Here is a 19,913-nt window from a genome sequence, read left to right as displayed (position 1 = left end):
CCGTACGGGTTGGGTTGGGTTGTGGGTCACAGTCTCTAAAATAGAAAAACCGAACCGAACCGAACTGAATTTAAAATTTGGGTTGAGTTATGGGTTTTGTCCAAAACCGAACCGGATAGACCCGTGTCCACCCCTAGTTGTAAAGCATCCATAATTACAAAAACCATGTCCATCAGTCCATCAAATTATGTTAGGTTATGCTCAATTTCCCACATAAAAACTAACCAACTACTTGTCTAGGTATTCTATAGTGCCTTCTTCTTTTGTTCTTTGCATGACAAAGAAATATCCACACAACTATAATCTTTTCTTTTGAAGCCATCCATGAAATTGATCGAATATTCAAATTATATCCCACATTCAAGTACCCTTTTTATCTTTTTACAAAACCTAGCAAGCTAGCATCTCCTATCCAAATCACAGTGAAAAATATAAAGATCCATAGATATATAAAGTTATACATTTCCAATCCATTGCCAAAGGAGAAGCTAGTAGGCCTAATAATATGAACCTAGTCTCTCCTCATAACCCACATGAAGGATTACAGGAAATTTGGGACCAAAGTATATTACAAATGCTCACAATCTCAAAGTGAGAACACATATTTTTACTCTTTCCTCATATTTAGTCATATATTCACTAATACTCCCACATAAACTTGCTCATTGTTTCATGCCACACATGTTGGCAGCAAGCAGCTTGAAAAGAAACCCAATCCTCTCTTCTGCAAACGTAGAAGAAGAAAACATATCAAAAGTAGAAACTTTTACTTTCAATGCAGGGCAAAGGTCAAAAAGAACAGGTAGCAGCAGTAAACAAAAGAGGTAAAAAAGCAATTTTGTTAATTGAAGGTACTGTAAATTATCACATCACATTACCTTTTTGGCTTTAGCATAGAGTAGCTCTGGTGAGATTTTGTACAAATCTTCATCCACTGGCTTGGGATTGGGCCTGGACCTTGGAGGTGGGCTTGGTGGCTCCTTCACCTCACCTATGACCCAAGGGTCCTCTTTAGCTCCTTTCACTTGCGGGTGACGCATCTTGTTCTGCATTTTTCACCAAATTCACTCATCAGAACTAAATTCATACCCTAAATATAGCTCAATCCATAGTTAATTTCCCAAAAAGAACCCAAATTTGGACTTAAAATTAACATGGGACTCTGGGATAGCTATTTCTAAAATAAAATAAAAACCAAAATTTTGGGCTATTTTTTGCATAATACGGAAAATGAAGTGCTTCATGAATGGAAGAATTCAAATTTGGTTACCCTTCGACGAGGAACAACGATCATGGCGGGAGTGACGATGTCGTTCTGGTACAAGTCACCGGTGACGTACAAATCGCGATCCTGACTATGTTCATCAGAGTAAGTAGCGTATCGTAGAAACCCAGCTTGTCTTGCAGACTCAAAGCACTGAGTGAAGGGAAGGTCTTGGTTCCAATCCCAGCTCCCAAAGGCAGGAACTTGATGACTCCTCCTGAAGTAGTCCTATATTCACAAAACACTACAAGTTAAACATCACATCCCATTAACATCTGCGATAAACAATACCCATCGGAGTGTTTATGTGAAAGAACAAACTTACTTGATCCATTGAGCTTGAACTTGGAGATATTTGACCTCAAAACCTCAAAGGGTGCTTCAAAGTTTCTTCCTTTTCTTACTCTTTGCTTTCTTTCTTTCTTCCCTCTTTTGCTGTTCTGTTGGTGAATGCGAGCGTGGGTTTATATAGGCTATATAAAGAAGAATTGGGTGGAGTGTGGGTACGTAGTAAAAGCAATGGAGGGGTATGGGATCCAAAGCAATGCAATTAAAATTTAGGGTATGGTATTAGTGAAAAGAAAGAAAAGTGAATACCCTATACTATAGATAACGAAGTCTCATAGAGGAGACAGAGAGGTGAGGCAGGAAGAGAATTGCAAGAGAAGGAGTAAGTTTTAATACCCTTTTGGTTTCTTTTTCAAATTCTGGCTCTTTGGCTTTTCTCAGGGCCTTAAATTTTTGCTTTTTGCCTGGCTTGTCTCTGCTGTGACCTAACATAAGATATTGCATATGCCAAAGCCTGGAAAAGGGTCTTTCTTTGCCTTCATGCCTTGGCCTGGCTCTTCAAGTTTTCATACTTGAGGAGGGTAAGTGTGTGTCGCTGTATTCAATATCTGAAGGCAGAGCATGTGAACTTGGACCTTTGGCACATATGCAGATTTTGCTTTCTTTCTCAAACCCCACACGCCTACCCAGAGCAGCGAGGGCTTGGTGCTCTGTGCAAAGTTTAAAGCATGAGTAATCTAATCGAGGTTAAATAGTTGATTTAGGACAAGTCATAGTAGGTTGTAGGTTGTCAGTTTTTTTTTTCCTATGAGGTCAAACACAATGAAGCAGTGAGCATCAGAAGAGCAGCATGTTAGAATTGCAGTTAAAAGTTTCAAACTTGCTGCAGAAGACAAGGTTGCTCTCAGGATAAAGAATTCTATTTGCATAAAATAAGAGGAAGACAGCATTGGGAAACTGGTTGTATAAGTTAGAGGGTGTGGCTTATATCAGGCTTTTCAAGCTCTGGTCTCTAAGAAATTTGGACTTTCATGGTTTTGGTTGTATTTGATTTTGACTGTTCTAAAATTCTAATTAGTTCTTGGTCTTGATCCGGCTGATGGGTTTTGTTCATTATTCCAAATAGGGAGCCTATCACAACTCCAGCGGTGGATCACAACCAGCAGCACGTGCCTAAGTACGTACCTAAACATGTGATTTGCTTTTAAACTCTGTTAAGTGTTAACCTCCTCATCTATTGGGGATGGCAATGGAGAGGGTAGGATTAGAGAATTGATAAATAATACTCATACTCAATTTTGTTTGCATCCCCGTACCTGCCTGCCTGATTCTCATCGTAGGATACTAGGTATTCTCCGCACTCATACCCTTAGGGGGATTAAATTCTCATACATGTCTCAATACTCGTTAATAGTAATTTCTTTTAATATTAAAAAAATCCAGTAAACTATACGGAATATAATGATAAAATTATCTTCTTACATCAAAAATTGTTATACGTGCAAATAATCACAAAATGTATTTTGATATTTTTCTATTTATTTAATTTGTATACTAATTTTTTTAGTAAATATATATTAATCATATATATTAAAAATATAATATATTATTGGGTAGGTATGTGGATGGAGATCGAAATACCGTCTTTGTCCCTTACCTGTTTCCGTTAATTCAGATAGTGGGAATCCTCATATCCGTTACTCTATTTTACCCGAAACACTCACCCATTATGGTCGAATACCCGTGGGGTATCCTGTCCGCTGAGTATTTTTGTCATCCCTACCATCCACCCAAAAAAAGATATGCATTCACCCAAACCGTGCATGTTACCGTCGTCAATGTCGCCAACCGAGAAACGCACCAACCATCATCCATTAGCAAACGCCCAAATGAGAGAACAAAACTCCAATGACGTGAACAAATCCGAGCAACCCCTTATGCTGCACACCCCTTTCCCAAAAACCACACCTCAATCCGCTAGAAAAGCAATGCGTCAAGACCTCAAATATGGAAATCCAACTAGGGGCCGATCTAGCCTATTTTTTGGGTGACTCAAGCATCTCTAAGCTTAAGACAAGGAAAAAAAATTAGGTTTTAAATCTTTTATTTTTGGGATTCTCCTAATGACCTAAGCCAAACATCTCCAAATAACTAACGGTACTCATTTTTTCTCTTACAAACTTTACTCTTCTTCCTCAATAATGTGTCATCCGCCAAGTATCTCTTATTTTAGAATGTTAGTTATGTTAATTACTATATAATACGTTGCTTATTTATTCAAATATGTATTTGTGTTAGATATCCTTCCATAGTTTTCGACTGTGTTAGTGTGTTGAGTGTTGACTTGCTTTATTGTAGGTTTTATTTTATGCTAACGGCGTCACTCTTGGGATAAAATATATGATTGGGTATTAAGTATTATTTTAAGGGTCGGTTACGGTGCATAGCATCCTCTTCCTTCAAAATAAGTGAAGAAACTATCTAACTCCACTTTCTTCATTCATGGAGATTCTGGCCAACCTGTTAACTTACCCTACAAGAATCACCAGGGAATACAGAGTAGAGCAAAAGGAGATGAGCAGAGAGGGCCCTTTCTCTTAAGATACCTGAATCCTCTATCAAAGAAAGTAGTTTTGGCAGTGCGTACTGGTCTAAGAAATTAAAGCAAAATGCTTTCTTGCTCCCTTGAGCCCCTTCCCTATTCTGTGTTTTCAAATTCCATTTAAACCAGCAGCTACCGGAACCCAGATGCAATTATATTTTCAAATTCTGTATTGATCTTCATCATTGAATGCATTAGATGGGAGTTTGGTATCCCATTGAATATGTCTATGAGCCAATTTGACCAATTCAACATGGCTCAGAATTAGGGTTAGATCACTGCATGTATTGTCTCTGTATGTATGTATTGGAATTGAGGAAAAGAACCTCTTTGCTTGGCCATTGGGTCAAACTGATTCTATTTTTACCTTCTATAATTTGTTGTATGCATAATGAAGTTTTGTTTTGCATGAAAAGAAAAAGAAATATGAGGTCCTACCCAAATGGAAATGGGGATATATCCCACACACCTGAACCCTTGAACATCCTAGCATATTCTTTTTAAACATTTTCAAGTAAGAATTAGAAAGGCATATCATCATTTACGACATACCATTGAACCTATCATTTTGAAATAAAAGGCTCATAAGTCATAATCAATCATAACCAAAAGTATATTACCCCTAAGAGTCAGCTTAATGTTGCTAAGATTGTAGTAGGAACTGTTTAAAGCAGAAATGCATCACTCTCCTCAATTCAACGCCATGTTGGCATTACTTGATGGGAGTAATGTTGTAGCTCATATATACATTGGTTGTATTAGATTTGCCTCGAGTGTGCAACTCACAAGAGACAAAAGATGTTGATTTGTTCATCGAGCTGCTCAACACGAAGATGATATTCTCAAGGAGACGAAGAGCAAAATGTGGTCAATCATGAAAAGCAAGGAATACTCGATGGAGATCCTCAATTATGTTGCTGGTGAAGCAGATATTGTGACACCTTGTGCAAGAATCTAACTGTAAATACCCCATGTCAAGATCTAGAACTTGCATGATCTCGCAACGGTAATTGTTAGGCGGATACATATATAGACTACACCCATGGGAGCAATATGTAGTGCACCAGACGTCATGCGCAGCGGCTCGGTCATACACGATTTTACAATTAGTCCACCAATTAGGAGGATTTTCAGATGCGAAAGTCTGTATCTTACGTAAGGTACAAATTCGCCAATTCTAGCGACGGCGTGCCGCAACGGTGGGGCGGACCACGACAGCCATACTCCCCACCTCCCGACGGTCCCGTTTGTGCCAGTCGGAGTTCCATCGGCAACCCACGGCGGCCGGAATCGCGAAATCGCCATAATCTGTTCAAAAACTTGATTTTTACATATTTCACACACCATAATAACTGTTGCCGGATTGAAACGTCCGCACCTGAAACGGTCTGTATATATATACACACCATAATAACCTATTCATTCATATATTCCACAATACTTTTACCGACCAACATTGAAATTTCACGTTTAAAAACATAAATCAAACATCGAAAACAATTCGGAACATAAAGGGCTCGAAATAAGTATAAATATGATCGACGGTATCAAAATCAAACGAAATTGGGCTCAATTGGTGCTTTCACTCTAGTCTTCTTGTAGATAAATGATAAATAAGAATTGAGAACAACGATTTGAAGCCTGAAATGCAAATCAACGAATTAGAGTCCTAGTTATGCATGGAATAGCTAGACAGTACTGTGTTTTGCCTAGCTAGGTAGTTTGCTTTTCCTTGTGGGATTATTGAGTGTATGTACGTTCTTTCTGAACAAAAGTCTACTGCTGTTGTTAAACTTGAGTATTTGGAATTTTGGAACATGCCACGCTATAATTAAGTATGATAAACCCTAGCCAATTCGATGACTGAAGTGATCATTTTCAGCGCACATAAGCAAGACTCAATCTGAAAAATCAAGTCACGGATGAAAACCAAAGTCATTCTTTAATGAGTTTCTTTAATTTGTTAACAATTCTATGCATGTGCTCCTCATCCCTCTCTCCCAACCTGGCCACTGGCCATGAGTTCCAAAACAAAAGAATCGAGTATGTGGACGGAGATGCTCCCCGTGACCGGAAATACTGCCAATTGTCATTCACGGATTTCACATTAGTGGCTCCTAAACTTCCTCTTGTTCCTATATAAGATGCAGTAGGCTGAACCATACTACATACTCACAAGTTCTACTACTTTAACTAGCTAAAGAACACTGTCTTCCAAATCCATAGAACTAGGGATCAGAATGGTGAAGATGGGCATCAAGTTGGCTGTGATCTTGGTCGTGGTAATGCTGGTGTTTTTCGAAGGCTCATCAGCTTTCACCTTCTGCAAGATGAATGACGATGGTCTAACTGCTTGCAAGCCATCGGTGACGAAGCCAAACCCTGTAGATCCGTCCGAAAAGTGTTGCAAGGCTCTTTCTGGCGCTGACTTGGGGTGTCTTTGTTCTTACAAGGCCTCGCCGGTGTTGCCTTCTCTCGGAATCTCTCCCGATCTTGCCATGGGACTACCAGCTAAGTGTGGCATCGCCCCTCCTGCCAATTGCGCCTAAGTTGTCTTCAAAACATGGGGCGGAGCATCACAGTACGTATATGCATGGCGAGTGATGCTCAAGAATATGTTCTTCGTTTTCATATCGAGTCGTTGATTAACTTTTGTGTGGTGATCTTTTACGTCGTGTTTTGTGATCATGTCGAGGGTTTAGGGCTTGTTCCATGCAATGTTTTGTTTTACAATGGTTTGTATTTGCTTCGTGAATTATACGTTGTATCGTTATTCCTTCGATCTGAAACTATCAGAGAAGGTTCAGATGATTAATGCATGCATCTTTATTTTAAAACAGTTTAACTTATGGATCGATCAGTTTATAGTCACATACCACAAACATATTACACCAAATTTTAAACCGTAAGCTTACTAATCAATTCCACGATAACAACTAACTAATGAAATCATGCATTTTTTTAAAGGCTGATGAAATCATGCATAATCACTACAAAAAGTTGAGCAAAGTTTGTGGTCAATTTGTGGCCTTTAGTGAGGTGGCTATTGCTTAAAATCCCACAAAACTCATACAAATGTGGTAAATTTTTGTGGCCTTTGCTCAATTTTTTTGTAGTGAATTGCGCGCGCGCGTGTGATATATATCACGGACTGCTAGATTTTAGATGAACAACTGGATCTAGATAACTTGTTTTTCAATGACAATTTCATGATACATAGCTTGTTATCGTAGCCTCATTGATATCGAGCCAACTAAGGACGAGCAACTGCTTGAATTTGTATTAGATAAACTTAATAACAAGGACTAATCCAAATGCAAAAGGCAAAGGAACAAGAATACAAGATATATCGATCACGTCACGGACTTACTTGGAAATTAATCAACCAATGGATTTTTTATATAATCGAGCAAGTGTGCGCAATGCATGCCTGAGGAACAAAATACATATATATAAGAGAGCCCCCTCTCCTTTCATAGTTTCATCACGATCTGCGGCATATACGAAACATGCATTATCCTTAATTTTTATTCTGGTTACACAATTATAAATTTAATTTTCAAGTTCTAATTAGTGAATCAAATGCATGCATTACGTGAAAAAGATTATATATATTTCACAGCAATTACTCCACCTAAGCAGTGGTACTTGAGCAAACTAGCAAGGGGCACATCTGTACGTCGCAAGGGCTAATGCCGCGCGCGATATAACTAAATTGCAAGTATCACTGTTCCGATGCATCATGCATGGCGCACTAGCTGGTCGGATTTGCTTGAGTTTTATGTTTTCCATGATTCCATCTTATAAATCATCTACGGCTTTTGCTTTACCTTTGTGGTAGCTATAGTTGGTTGCCTAGGCACATCTAGAATTAGGTTTGAACACAAACGCGAAAAAAGACATGCAACCCAAGTTATTCCTCTAATTCTAAAATTATGAATCCATTTTGGTCACGCGGTCATTAACTCACGTAACGTCTTAACCTCTATCTGTATGCTCGTCTAATCCAAAATTGACAACCAAAACAAAGCATGACCTTCCTGTGTGCTCCTTCAATCCAAAAATGACACCGAAAACAAAGCATAAAATATCATTCGTGGAAGAGAAAGCACCCCGTGACTGTGAGAATACAGCCAAAATATTCTCCTCATTCACGGGCTTCATACTTGTGGCTCCAAAACTCCCTCTCCTTCCCTATATAAGCAAGCTCTCACATTCAACAATGTCACACATTCACAACTGATCATACAACTTCTACTAGCCAGTTTCCATTTATCTGATCAAAATGGTGACGATGGGTAGTTTCAATAAGCTAATGGCGATCATGGTGGTGGCAATGCTTGTGTCTTTGGAAGGGTCAAGAGCTTTCAGCTTCTGCAATATGAGTGAGGATGCTCTAACTGCTTGCAAGCCATCGGTGATGAAGCCGAACCCGTCTGATCCGACTGCCGAGTGTTGCAAGGATCTTTCTGTGGCTGACTTGAACTGCCTTTGCAGTTACAAGACCTCGCCAGTTCTGCCTACTCTCGGAATCGATCCCGAGCTCGCCATGGGACTTCCGGCTAAGTGCGGCCTCACCCCTCCTGCCAATTGCTAAGCAAAGGGTTAGCTCTATCCAATATAGTAGATCGTGTTTGTTCACTTCTGTCATGATAGTTGTGCTATGTTCAAGCACCATGCTTTGGAATACTTGTGTTGGGGTTAATAAAACGAGTGTAAAGGGAACTCCAGTCATGAATTTTATTTCCAGGGTGCTGATCACATTTTAGCAAACCCTCGTTGCACCTTTTTTTTTATCATCAGACTTCTGTCTTAATTTGGATCATCATCCTTAGTTGTGTGCAATAATATGATTTAGAGGCAGGAATATATAATGTATGAGGTTTAGCACCACAATTGATATTCACTCATCTAAAAGTTGTGTTTACAATTCCTTTGAAACAGTTTCTTGATGGAATTGGTCACGAATAAACCTTATATACGTGGATTATGGAGAAAATATATAGCTTACATACAAAATAAGAAATCACCGAGGTTATTTTCTTAGAGAAAATTTACAACACACCCAACAGAAGACGGATCTAAAAATAAAGCCATATTAGCTGAGTAAGAACTTTGTTACTCCACCAAACAGGGGGCAGAAATGCAATGACAAATTGCGGTAAGTCATTTTCTATAGAAAGTTACCAGACACCAATTAACTGAATAATTAGAACTAAGGACCGCATAATTATGTGATCACATATAAAAACCCCAACGGGGTCGTCACTTTCAATGATGGATCTAATTGGGACCCGACCCGCAAATTCTAGCAAGTTTAACCATTTGGTCCATTCGGTTCCCCAAATTTCTAACTAGGGCCACCCACAGTAAAAGGGTTAAACGCACAACCTCGACACGTATCCAACCACACATGGTGGCCGCCCGACTACTGTCAAGGTCAGTCATCCCCTGTACCAACATTCCGACACCACCATTAAATTAAATTAAGAGTGCTGATTTTGGCACCCTTTTACAATTTGCGCACCCTCACATTTTTTTAATACTCTTTTAACATTCACAATATGTTTATTCCAATACTTCTCTTCATTCTCTCTAGAGTTTTTTTCACCAACAGTGCCTCAACTCTGGTGTACCTACTAATGTGATACCTAAACTCTTAATCGTACCAATGTGATACCCAGACTCTAGTATTGCTATCATTGAAGTACTTCCGTCAGTTTTTTTCAACTTCTCCGTCATCTTGGTGACGTGGCAAGTACGTGAGACCCACAAAGAGGGTTAAAAGACAAAATTAACCCCATCTGAGAGGAGCAATGTTTTTCCTGCCCTTTACCTTGAGAAAGACACCCAACAATTCCAATTTTGGCGCCAATTTTCCCTCCCTACTCCTTAATTTGTGTCTCTTATCTAAACTAAAGAACTACCGCCAACCAGTCGACTACAATCTGATAAAACTTAGATCAATCTCATTTTCTATTTTTACCCTATCACTTGTTAAACTAACAGAATAAATATACAAATTTATATGGAACATCTCATTTCCACAATCTCATAAAAATATAGAAACACATAATTTAACGAAATTCAAATACATGTTTAAGTACCATTAGTTGCCACATTTTATGTTGATCTGCCATGATTTTTGCTTGTAAGAACTAATGACTTAAACATGTATTTGAATTTCGTTAAGTTATGTGTTTCTATATTCTTATGAGATTGTGGAAATGAGATGTTCCATATAAATTTCTATATTTATTCTGTTAGTTTAAGAAGTGCTAGGGTAAAAAATAGAAAATGAGCTTGATCTAGATTTTATCAGATTGTGGTCGACTGGTTGGCGGTAGTTCTTTAGTTTAGATAAGAGACACAAATTAAGGAGTAGAGAGGGAAAATTGGCGCCAAAATTGGAATTATTGGGTGTCTTTCTCAAGGTAAAGGGCAGGAAAAACATTGCTCCTCTCAGATGGGGTTAATTTTGTCTTTTAACCCTCTTTGTGGGCCTCACGTACTTGCCACGTCACCAAGATGACAGAGAAGTTGAAATAAAACTGACGGAAGTACTTCAATGATAGCAATACTAGAGTCTGGGTATCACATTGATACGATTAAGAGTTGAGGTATCACATTGGTAAGTACACCAGAATTGAGGGACTGTTGGTGAAAAAAACTCTTCTCTCTACGAAGTCACACTTTCAATTCCAACTAACTTTGGAATGAACTAGAAAGCATAATCTCAATTTCAAGGCTGCACCCAACAACCCAAATATAGCTGCTAAGGTTGTTCTTCTTGACCACATCTTCACTAAAATCTGAAATTAACCCATATATATACCACAAATCAGATTCGATTCTTCGAAGTGAACAAGGAATGGTTCTACTATGAAGTCGAGGGAGCAGAATTCCTTGAAATGAAATCGAATTGAAGAGCCACTCACTCAAACAAGAAAAGGCATGATATTTTGATATTCTTTCACCCAGAAGTAGCCCAAGTCGTTGCCATAAATTGCAGAAAATACCTAGATGTAATCATCGTCAATTTGTTGTCTACATCTTGCGCATGTACAATCCAAGGACGGGGGAAGTAAGGAATAAGATGTGGCCGTTTTCATGAGATATGACGGCGGGAAGCCATGACAGCGTCCGAGAAGAAAATCGAAATGGAGAGTCTGAGGCTGAATTTGGCTCGGTCAAGAACGATGCAGGCAGAAGGTGCAGAAGGGAGACGATGAGAAAATTTAGGGCAATTTGGGAAATAAGTATGAGAGCCTTTATCCAATGCATAGCAAAACGAAGAAAACATAGAAACTGAGTTCAATGCCACAATATCATAGCAAAAACTAGTTCATATCCTCAAAATAAACGCACGGATTAAGCACCAACGGCAAGACACAACCCAGAATAAGCCTAGCTGATTCACCCTACTACTACTAGATTAGACATTAGATTAAAACCGGATCATCATAGCCGAGAAGCCTAGACCTAAGCAACGGTGGTGTTGTTCGCCACAGTCTCGGCAGCAGGGCTGTTTGCTCCATTCTCAGTAGTGCTCTTCTTGCCAACAATTGTCCAGGAAACTCCGAACGAATCCGTGACTTTGCCGGAGATGTGCTTCCCAGGGAAGCAAGCCTGGTCCTCAGTCACACCACTCTCAGTAGTCCCTCCAGCAGCCACAACCTTCTTGATCACAGCCTCAACATCATCCTCAGAGACCAATTGAAAGGCACTGTTCTTCTTAGTCTTCAACCTGGTCAATAAACAAAGCACAGTATATAAAACGAATCAACACGGAGCAAGACTTAATAACATATTGAAACGGATTCTTCTAAATAATAAACAGGCAAAAATAGGTTAAAATTAGAAACAACCTCAGATTATGTTCATCACTGGAAAATGTCTCATAACTTCCACACAGTAAATTTCCACAGGCTTTTGGTAAACTAAACTAAGAAACATATAATATTAACTTTCATGACCAAGAAGACTACCAGTAAGACAAATTATATACAAATTATTATTTGGACTGAAACAAATAACCAAACAGCTAATATCAAATAACAAAAACAGTAAATAATTTCAAACTGCACAAACCGAATGGATAAGTCAACAAAAAAATAGCATATCATGCAGAATCAAATACATAAACGAAAATCTAATAACGTAGCTAGAGACCAAAAGCTAGAAAGAGAAAGTCAACATGAAAATATAACAACAGTCACAGCCTCTAAAACCTACAGATCTAAACGATCTAACAAAATACAACGATTTAGCGCAAAAAAAATAAATAGTCAAGATAAATATTGACTCACTCCTCCTCAAGGCGATCGACGACCAAGACCTTGCCGGAGCCAAACTTGAGCAGCACATGGATGAGAGGTTGCTCCTGGTCCGCCTTACGCTTGGGATTCGCGCCGCGCTCGACCTCCACAGCCCCGAAGACCTCCTTGTAGAACTGAACAGCCTCCTCCGCCTTAGGAGCCTCGACTTCGAGCACAGAGACGAGGTCAAAAGCCACAGTGGCGGCCTTGACAGCTCCGCCGTTCTGAACTTCCTGGTCCGCCATTGATGAGAAAACGAAAAGCTTAAAAAGCGAGAGAGTGGAGAAAAGGAAGAGAAACCCTTGCTCTGTGAGAGTGATGGCGAAAATAGAAAAGGCGTGGGTTTGGAGCTGATGGTGGGGCAGGGGTTTTATAGAAGCGAGGAAGCGCAACCGTTTGGGGATACATTGGGGATTTTAAAAAACGTTGGGTTGTGGCGCTACCCTGGATTTTGGGGGAAAATTACGATGCGTTGCCACTCGCGTTTTCCCGAAATGACCTTCGGCCTGTCACGCATTGATCACCGGTTTTTGGGTTAATTTGCTTGACCTTTCGGTTTTTCATGACCTTTCGCGTGGGGACGAGTTTTTAACCGTCCACGTGGTATGAATCCGTACGTTCTTCCGATCAGTGTGTTTTCAGGTCTGCAAAAGTGGATAGCGATGGAAACAAAAGGAAGGCCCGGTAGGCACTGTCACATTAAACTATTAATATGAATTTATTTTCTTTTACTGTTCTTTTTTTAGATAAGTGGTTAGTGAAAATGGGCTGCATTAATAAATTGTGATCATAAATTTTTGTTCATGTATTATTCGATATGGGGCCATCAATATAACTGAGGGTTAAATTTGGAGCAATATTCGAAATATATGGCAGTATTGGTGTGGGGTTGAGGGGAGGCGCATCCACTATCTCGTGTTTATGATGGTGGCGCATCAACTGTCACAACCCATAACTGTTCAATTTGTGCTGCACGGTAATTTTACCCTGCCCATGCTGTAAATGTAAAATTAAACCAAGAAAGAAAGGGGAGACCAATGTGATGCAGTGGTGGTGTGAGTGTGTCCATGTGTGAATTTTTTGTTTCACGCTAATGAGGAAGAAGGAAGTTATTTTGTGAGTTAGATCATTGTGTTTATCTTGTATTTTGGTTATGCGTACAAGGAAAAAAGAAAATTCTCAATTTGGTGATAAATCAAGGGCAGTGCAATTTGCACTCAATTTTACAATCCACATTCTAATTTTCATTTTTAGTAAAATTTGTATAATAAGATAATAATTAATTTTATTAAAAAAATAAATTGAGTGTGGATTGTAAAATTGGGTGGGCAAATTTCTGCTCCCTAATTTAAATGTGTAGTTTCGTCAATCTTTTAAAGTACTCTTTAATTTTTATCATAGTCACAAATCCAACATTGAACAAGTGTGTTCCACTGGTAAAAAAAATACGGTTTGGTATGAAGTTCCAATGACTATTTTTTTTTTCATTTTATCATTATGTTGTTCTAGGAAATGATAGTAATTTATCTTCACCTTCTTCTACGTATCTGCTAGACTTTAAATAGCACATGGTAGACATGGACACAACTCTACCGGCATACGAGCCATATACATTTTTTTTTAGAAAAGGTAAGTATATATCTAAATAAAATCCAATATTACTGTTAACGTAGTGAATTATACTGATGTGATACGTTGTATTCTTTGCGGATGCAGTACGCCGTACTCCTTGTTCATTTCCTGTCACAAAATGGCACAAGTTGTCAAAGTGGAGACCACGGTGGCGTGGTCTTCAACTCTCAGACGTTCTAGTTAGGCTGATGGTAATTTATGCAGAGTAACAGTAGAGGGTGTAGTGTACTTACCTTATGAGGTCAGGGGTTTGACCTTTTATTGTTGAGTCGAGGTAGATCATTTACTCCTCTTCCGGTGTGGGACAATGTCCAATTAAGGTGGTTCTCTGGAGTCTTTCTTCGGATGTGCGTGAGGGCGCGTCCGTAGTCGGTTTGGGCCGCGGGGCGGCCCATTGCATAGCTAGTGCGGCCGACTCACTGTTAGTATTGCGAGACTTGGCTATTTATTAGTCTTAATACGCTGATAGTTGTGCTGATTATGGCGAGCATAAGTCTATGCCAACAATTACAAATCAAGGGAGGTACGTGATAATTCTCACTCATCCCTACCTAAGAAAATAGAGATTACAGTGGACAAAAAACCAAGAGGGATTCAATTGTAGCGTAATCTACTCCAGACGTCTCAATACCTCCTTTCGACCAATCTCAAAAAAAAAAATCGCTATAGCAAGCACTACATACTGAATCCACCAGCATATATGCAGAAACAACCCTCTTTAGTACATTGACAACGAGAATTAACCGACATAAGATAGTCCCTGGACCTAACACCATAATCATGACATCCCCGCGACACTTCCAATTACACCACCATACCAACCCAAAACCCCCTCATCGAGAAGGGACAACATAAAACAAAGAAAGCAAAAAATTAAACTAAATAAAACACAAACATGGGCCCAAAGACCCATACCACCTAAAATGACCCATACCCAGGCCCAAAAAGAGCCCAAGCGCCCACACCGAATCTCCAAAGAGTAGCACCCCGAGATCGATCGAGGCGTCACCGACCTCCGGCCACTGAGCGGCACTTTGGCTTCAAACGCCCTGCCGCCACTAGAAAGTCACCGCCCGTGTTCGAAGCAGAGAAGCAAAAACCCCTCCAAGGTTCAAACCATATAAATTGGAATTTCACAGGAATAACAATCATTCAGTTTTCACAATTACCTTTTACCCTTATACAGTTAAAATTGAAATAAACGACAAAAGAAGACATGAGCCGTCTTAGCTCAGCCGGTAGAGCGCACGGCTTTTAACCGTGTGGTCGTGGGTTCGATTCCCACAGACGGCGTGATTTCATTTATTTTATTTATCCTAGCCGGGTTTGGGGTCGCATAAACCCAACCAAAATCCCCAGAAATGTTGCAGAGCACCACCACCATCTTCTTCCCCACTCTTTCATTCTCACCATCACAATCTCGCCACCCAATTACTCTCCTCTCTCTCCCATCCTTTTCATATCACTACACTCATTCCCAGTTCCCTCCAAATCATCAACCCAAAAAGAAGCCGCAATTCCAGCGACTCTGTGGCTCTTACGAGGTCGGTGGAGGCTTCCCAGATGACGTATTGGGCGCCCAAAACCGGGATAAAACCACCCAAGAGAAGACCGACCCGGCCCAGATTGAAGCCCTCCTCAAAGGTGGAGAGCAAGTCACTTCTGTCCTCGAAGAAATGATCACCCTCGTAAGCTCTTAGCTAAATACACCCAGTTCTTGAATTTAATTTTGATTATAAAAACGTTAGGCTTCATTATTATTATTATCAAAGTGATTAGTGTGTTGACATGTTGGTGTAGTTGGAAGACATGAAGATGGATGAGGCGTCTGAAGAGGTGGCAGTGGAGATAGCTGCACAAGGAGTGCTGGGGAAGAGAGTGGATGAGATGGAGGCCGGCTTCATGATGGCTTTGGATTACATGATTCAGCTTGCTGATGATGACCAAGATGACAAGGTTTCCGATTTCGCCTTTTACTTGCTGCTATTGTTTTTGATGTTAATATGATTCAGCTAGCGGTCTGTCAATTGTTGTACATTCTTTGGATGCAATGTTTAGTTCTGAATGGTATGATCTTTAATTGTCACTTGTCAGCGTAAGTCGCTATTGGAGGTGATCAAGGACACAGTCTTATCCTACCTTACCAAAAAATGCCCCCCACACGTGAGAACTTTACATTTAGGTCGTTTTCTGATTATTTTGTAATGCTAGACTGCTAGTCTTTGGCAAATTAGGGTACTTCTTGTTTGAATGCGATGAATGTTTTTAATTTTAGGTTCAAGTGATTGGCCTACTGTGTAGAACTCCTCTGAAAGACAGCAGACAGGAATTACTACGCAGAGTGGCTGCTGGTGGTGGTGTATTTCAAAGTAAAAATGACGTCAAAGTTCATGTTCCAGCTGCAAATCTAAATGAAATTGCCAATCAAGCTGATGATTTACTGGAGGTAATCACTAAAAACTTATACTATAAGGTTCTGAATAGAGTGTCTTTTCCATTAAATAACATTGTATGTTGGGCAAATCATGATGCGCTCTGTCTGTTGCTGATCCAATTAAACCAAGTTTAACATTTTCGTAGCTGGTTTTCTGGCTAGCTCTAAACTAACAATGATACTGACCAGCTTTTGTATTTCTACTTTAAAACCATCACTAAACTTTACTCTTGACCGGGCTTGATTGTTTTAATTGTTGCATTTTTGTAAATTATGTTTACCACATCAACTTTGTAGTTGGCGCATTTCATGGGTAATGTTTAATGGGGATTGTTGAATGTTGACTCCTACATGTTGAAACTGAAATGTATGAGCAGAACACTTTTTATGTTGGCAAATCTTCGTACAACATCATCAGATTCTCGTTTTAAAAGATTTTGTTTATTGTGTCAATAACTATTTTAATTAATATGCTTTAGTGAGAATAAATAAGGTACTGTTCTTTTAGGGTATTGCAATATGTAGTGCCATTCATTAGCACTGAGTACTGTGTTTTCATGTTTTATTGCGTTATCATGTTAGATGAACTTTGAGAAACAACTTACTTTTGTTTTCTCAATAGTTGAACATAGTACTAAAGCCTGTTCTTGTTTCTGCTAATGATTCCACTTTATGAATGAAGACAATGGAAACTCGGCCAGTAGTTCCGGATCGGAAGTTACTTGCAAGGCTTGTTTTGATCAGAGAGGAAGCTCGAAATAGGATGGGCGGTGGAATACTAGATGAGAGAAATGATCGTGGGTTTAAGACTCTTCCTGAATCAGAGGTCTGAACTACTACTACCTTGACAAAAAAAAATTATAGAATACCAAACTGATTCAGTACCCTATATTTGTTTCTTTATAATGAGTCAGTATCATAATGTTTCCTAAGAGTTCATCTCTATGCTTTGGAAGTTGCATTCTACTTACGATGATTCCATGATCATTTCATCATAAGGTACGACGACCATATTAAAACTTCTGTCTGTGCAGGTGAACTTCTTAACCAAACTGGTAGCTTTGAAACCGGGGAAGACTGTGGAGGAGATGATAAAAAATGTAATGGAAGGAAAAGACGAAGGTGCAGAAGAGTCAGGCAGTGATGACAAAAATACTACCAGCAAGAAGGGAAGTGGAATTGCAGGAAGGGTGGGTTCAAATACAGTATATTGCTGACAGTTGTGTAAACAGTGCATATTATGTAAACATGCAACACAATCTGTCCATATAGATATTGTATTATACTGACCTATGCATCATTGCTGGCAGGAAAGTGTTACAGGACGAAAAGCGCTACCTGTGCGCCCTGGCATGTTTCTTGAAACTGTATCCAAGGTGAGAAGTCATTTTGATGCACACAATTTAGCTTTTAGGTTGTCCAAAAGTTATTTCAATTCCTTTGTAACCTCATAGTGTCCAAAATGCTTGATATGGTCAAGTCGGGAAAGCAAACGTGCTATGTGTAATCAAGAAACATCTTGTGTGTAGCATGAAAGTTGCCCGAGTCACTCTGATCAATCTTACTGACATATGAAGTAACCTTCACTTGATAGGGTGAATCCTGATTGGATACTTTTAACTTTCCAGGTCTTAGGTGGCATATATGGAGGAAATGTCTCTGGCATCACAGCACAACATCTAGAATGGGTAACCTTCACTAGTTACTGTCTTGAAATTGTATTTTAAAATGGTTCTTATTATTTTCATCTATGAAGAAGTCACAGGATTTGTCATGACACAAACCATCTTTCACTATGTCAATCTTCTGTATGATATGTAAATTGCTTGATAAGTCACGATTGGCGTAAATAGTTTTGTTATACCATCTCCCATTATAGTTTCCTTCATTTTGCTGTCATGTTATTCAACATTCTTCTGGTTATTCATTTGTATCCTTGTCTCACATACAGGTTCATCAAAAGACACTTGAAGTTCTTCAGGAAATAGCATTTTAAACGTTTTATGGTAGATCAGCCTATGGATTTAATCTTGAGCAGCTGAAATGGATAATATATAGACGAGTCTAGTTTCCTTGGTCATTATTGCTAACCGAAAATTATCAGACAGTTGGTGGGTTGACCGGAGGCTGAAAGAAAAGTTCCTAAATTCAGGTTTAGAGTGCAGTGGAAACAAGCTGCTTGAACGCTCGCAAGGAGTCTGAAAGAAAAGTTCCTAAATTCAGGTTAGAGTGCAGTGGAAACAAGCTGCTTGAACTGTCAAAAGCAGGTAGCTGCTGGTACAGAAAAACACTGTTTGGCAGGAAGAATGTAAACTCCATTTAGGATGAAATGCCTATTTTTGCTATCGATTGCATAACGTTTGACAGTGCTAGAGCTTGCCTCTGACTATCTCCTTTTTACAATGGCCAGCAAGTCAGAAGTGAAGTATCTCGGTTTCTTCATCTGTTGTAAATTGTAATGACGAGTCCTGTGTTTTATTTAGTTCCTGATCATTTGAAGTTTACTTCCCATTCAAGTCATTAATTTACAACTTGCGAATTACCCTAATTGAGCTTTGCATATAAGGGTCTTGGGTATTCTCTAAGAAACTTCTTCAATAGGGAATTTTTTGACGTGCTTGGAAGCAGAGAACGCCTTGAAGACGCCATATCTATACAGGAATCCGAACTATCAGCTATTGTAAGGGAGATTTCACTGAATAGTACCCAAACTATCAGCTATTGTAACTTTTAGTACTTCATATTTAGAAACTATTACATTAGTACCGAGAGGAGTTTGTAAACTTTGCTTTTAATCACTTACAAGAAAATGAGAAAATAAAGACACAATTGATATTTATAGTACTAATGTGCACTCACGATACTAATTAATTATAAAAAATATTGAAATGTTGTCGGGTTTTGAATATTTCACAGTTGGTCATCTTAGATATCTAGATTACTCAACTATTTTATTTTAAAATATCTAAAAATGTAAGTTTAACATACTAAACGTTTTTTTATAACGATACTCTAAACTCTTATATTTTGGACTTGAACCCCCCACAAGTCTAAATCCTAGTTCCGTCATTGTTGGTACCTCAAGCCTCCATGTTAGTCTTTTGAGCATCTTATTATAACCAATATTCTAAATATTGAATATATCAGTGATATTTCCAATCAGATACGATATCCTCATATCGGTTGAATTTATCGGTCAACAGTTAAATATGAATCAAATTCCAATATATCAATCAAACTTCGATATATCGGGTCAAAATCGAGTTGACCCAATTTTTTTTGAAAAGTTTTTATTTGTTTCTCATTATATATATATAATTATTATCTATATTTAATTTTTATTAAATGACATCGTTTGGGGATATATAACCCATA

General features: G+C 38.9%; 4 protein-coding genes and 1 non-coding gene across 5 annotated transcripts; 3 read left to right on the top strand and 2 right to left on the bottom strand.

Annotated features, from left to right (window-relative positions):
• Positions 1 to 417: 417 nt before the first annotated feature.
• Positions 418 to 2,033, bottom strand: LOC126784400 (uncharacterized). Its single transcript, XM_050509865.1, has 4 exons — positions 1,590 to 2,033; positions 1,271 to 1,492; positions 879 to 1,046; positions 418 to 724 (listed from the first exon to the last, which is right to left on the bottom strand). Exons 1-4 carry the CDS (start codon positions 1,596 to 1,598, stop codon positions 671 to 673), a joined length of 453 nt encoding a protein of 150 aa, XP_050365822.1. The 5' UTR covers positions 1,599 to 2,033; the 3' UTR covers positions 418 to 670.
• A 4,314-nt stretch (positions 2,034 to 6,347) lies between these two features.
• LOC126784498 (putative lipid-transfer protein DIR1) lies at positions 6,348 to 6,981 on the top strand. The gene has a single exon (XM_050509962.1). It carries the CDS (start codon positions 6,395 to 6,397, stop codon positions 6,701 to 6,703), a length of 309 nt encoding a protein of 102 aa, XP_050365919.1. The 5' UTR covers positions 6,348 to 6,394; the 3' UTR covers positions 6,704 to 6,981.
• Positions 6,982 to 11,454: 4,473 nt separating this feature from the next.
• LOC126783630 (uncharacterized protein At5g48480) lies at positions 11,455 to 12,809 on the bottom strand. The gene is made up of 2 exons (XM_050509134.1): positions 12,464 to 12,809; positions 11,455 to 11,901 (listed from the first exon to the last, which is right to left on the bottom strand). The coding sequence occupies exons 1-2, from the start codon at positions 12,715 to 12,717 to the stop codon at positions 11,637 to 11,639; spliced, it is 519 nt and encodes a 172-aa protein (XP_050365091.1). The 5' UTR covers positions 12,718 to 12,809; the 3' UTR covers positions 11,455 to 11,636.
• Positions 12,810 to 15,324: 2,515 nt separating this feature from the next.
• Positions 15,325 to 15,397, top strand: TRNAK-UUU (transfer RNA lysine (anticodon UUU)). The gene has a single exon. It is a non-coding gene; the product is annotated as a tRNA-Lys (tRNA).
• A 68-nt stretch (positions 15,398 to 15,465) lies between these two features.
• On the top strand, positions 15,466 to 19,132 carry LOC126783702 (protein PEP-RELATED DEVELOPMENT ARRESTED 1, chloroplastic). The gene is made up of 9 exons (XM_050509218.1): positions 15,466 to 15,792; positions 15,905 to 16,060; positions 16,199 to 16,267; positions 16,380 to 16,550; positions 17,221 to 17,364; positions 17,573 to 17,728; positions 17,849 to 17,914; positions 18,167 to 18,226; positions 18,490 to 19,132. The coding sequence occupies exons 1-9, from the start codon at positions 15,466 to 15,468 to the stop codon at positions 18,532 to 18,534; spliced, it is 1,194 nt and encodes a 397-aa protein (XP_050365175.1). The 3' UTR covers positions 18,535 to 19,132.
• Positions 19,133 to 19,913: the final 781 nt, after the last annotated feature.

Source organism: Argentina anserina, chromosome 2 (genome assembly GCF_933775445.1).
Source record: "Argentina anserina chromosome 2, drPotAnse1.1, whole genome shotgun sequence".
NCBI lineage: Eukaryota > Viridiplantae > Streptophyta > Magnoliopsida > Rosales > Rosaceae > Argentina > Argentina anserina.
This window is presented reverse-complemented; position numbering and strand designations above follow the sequence as displayed.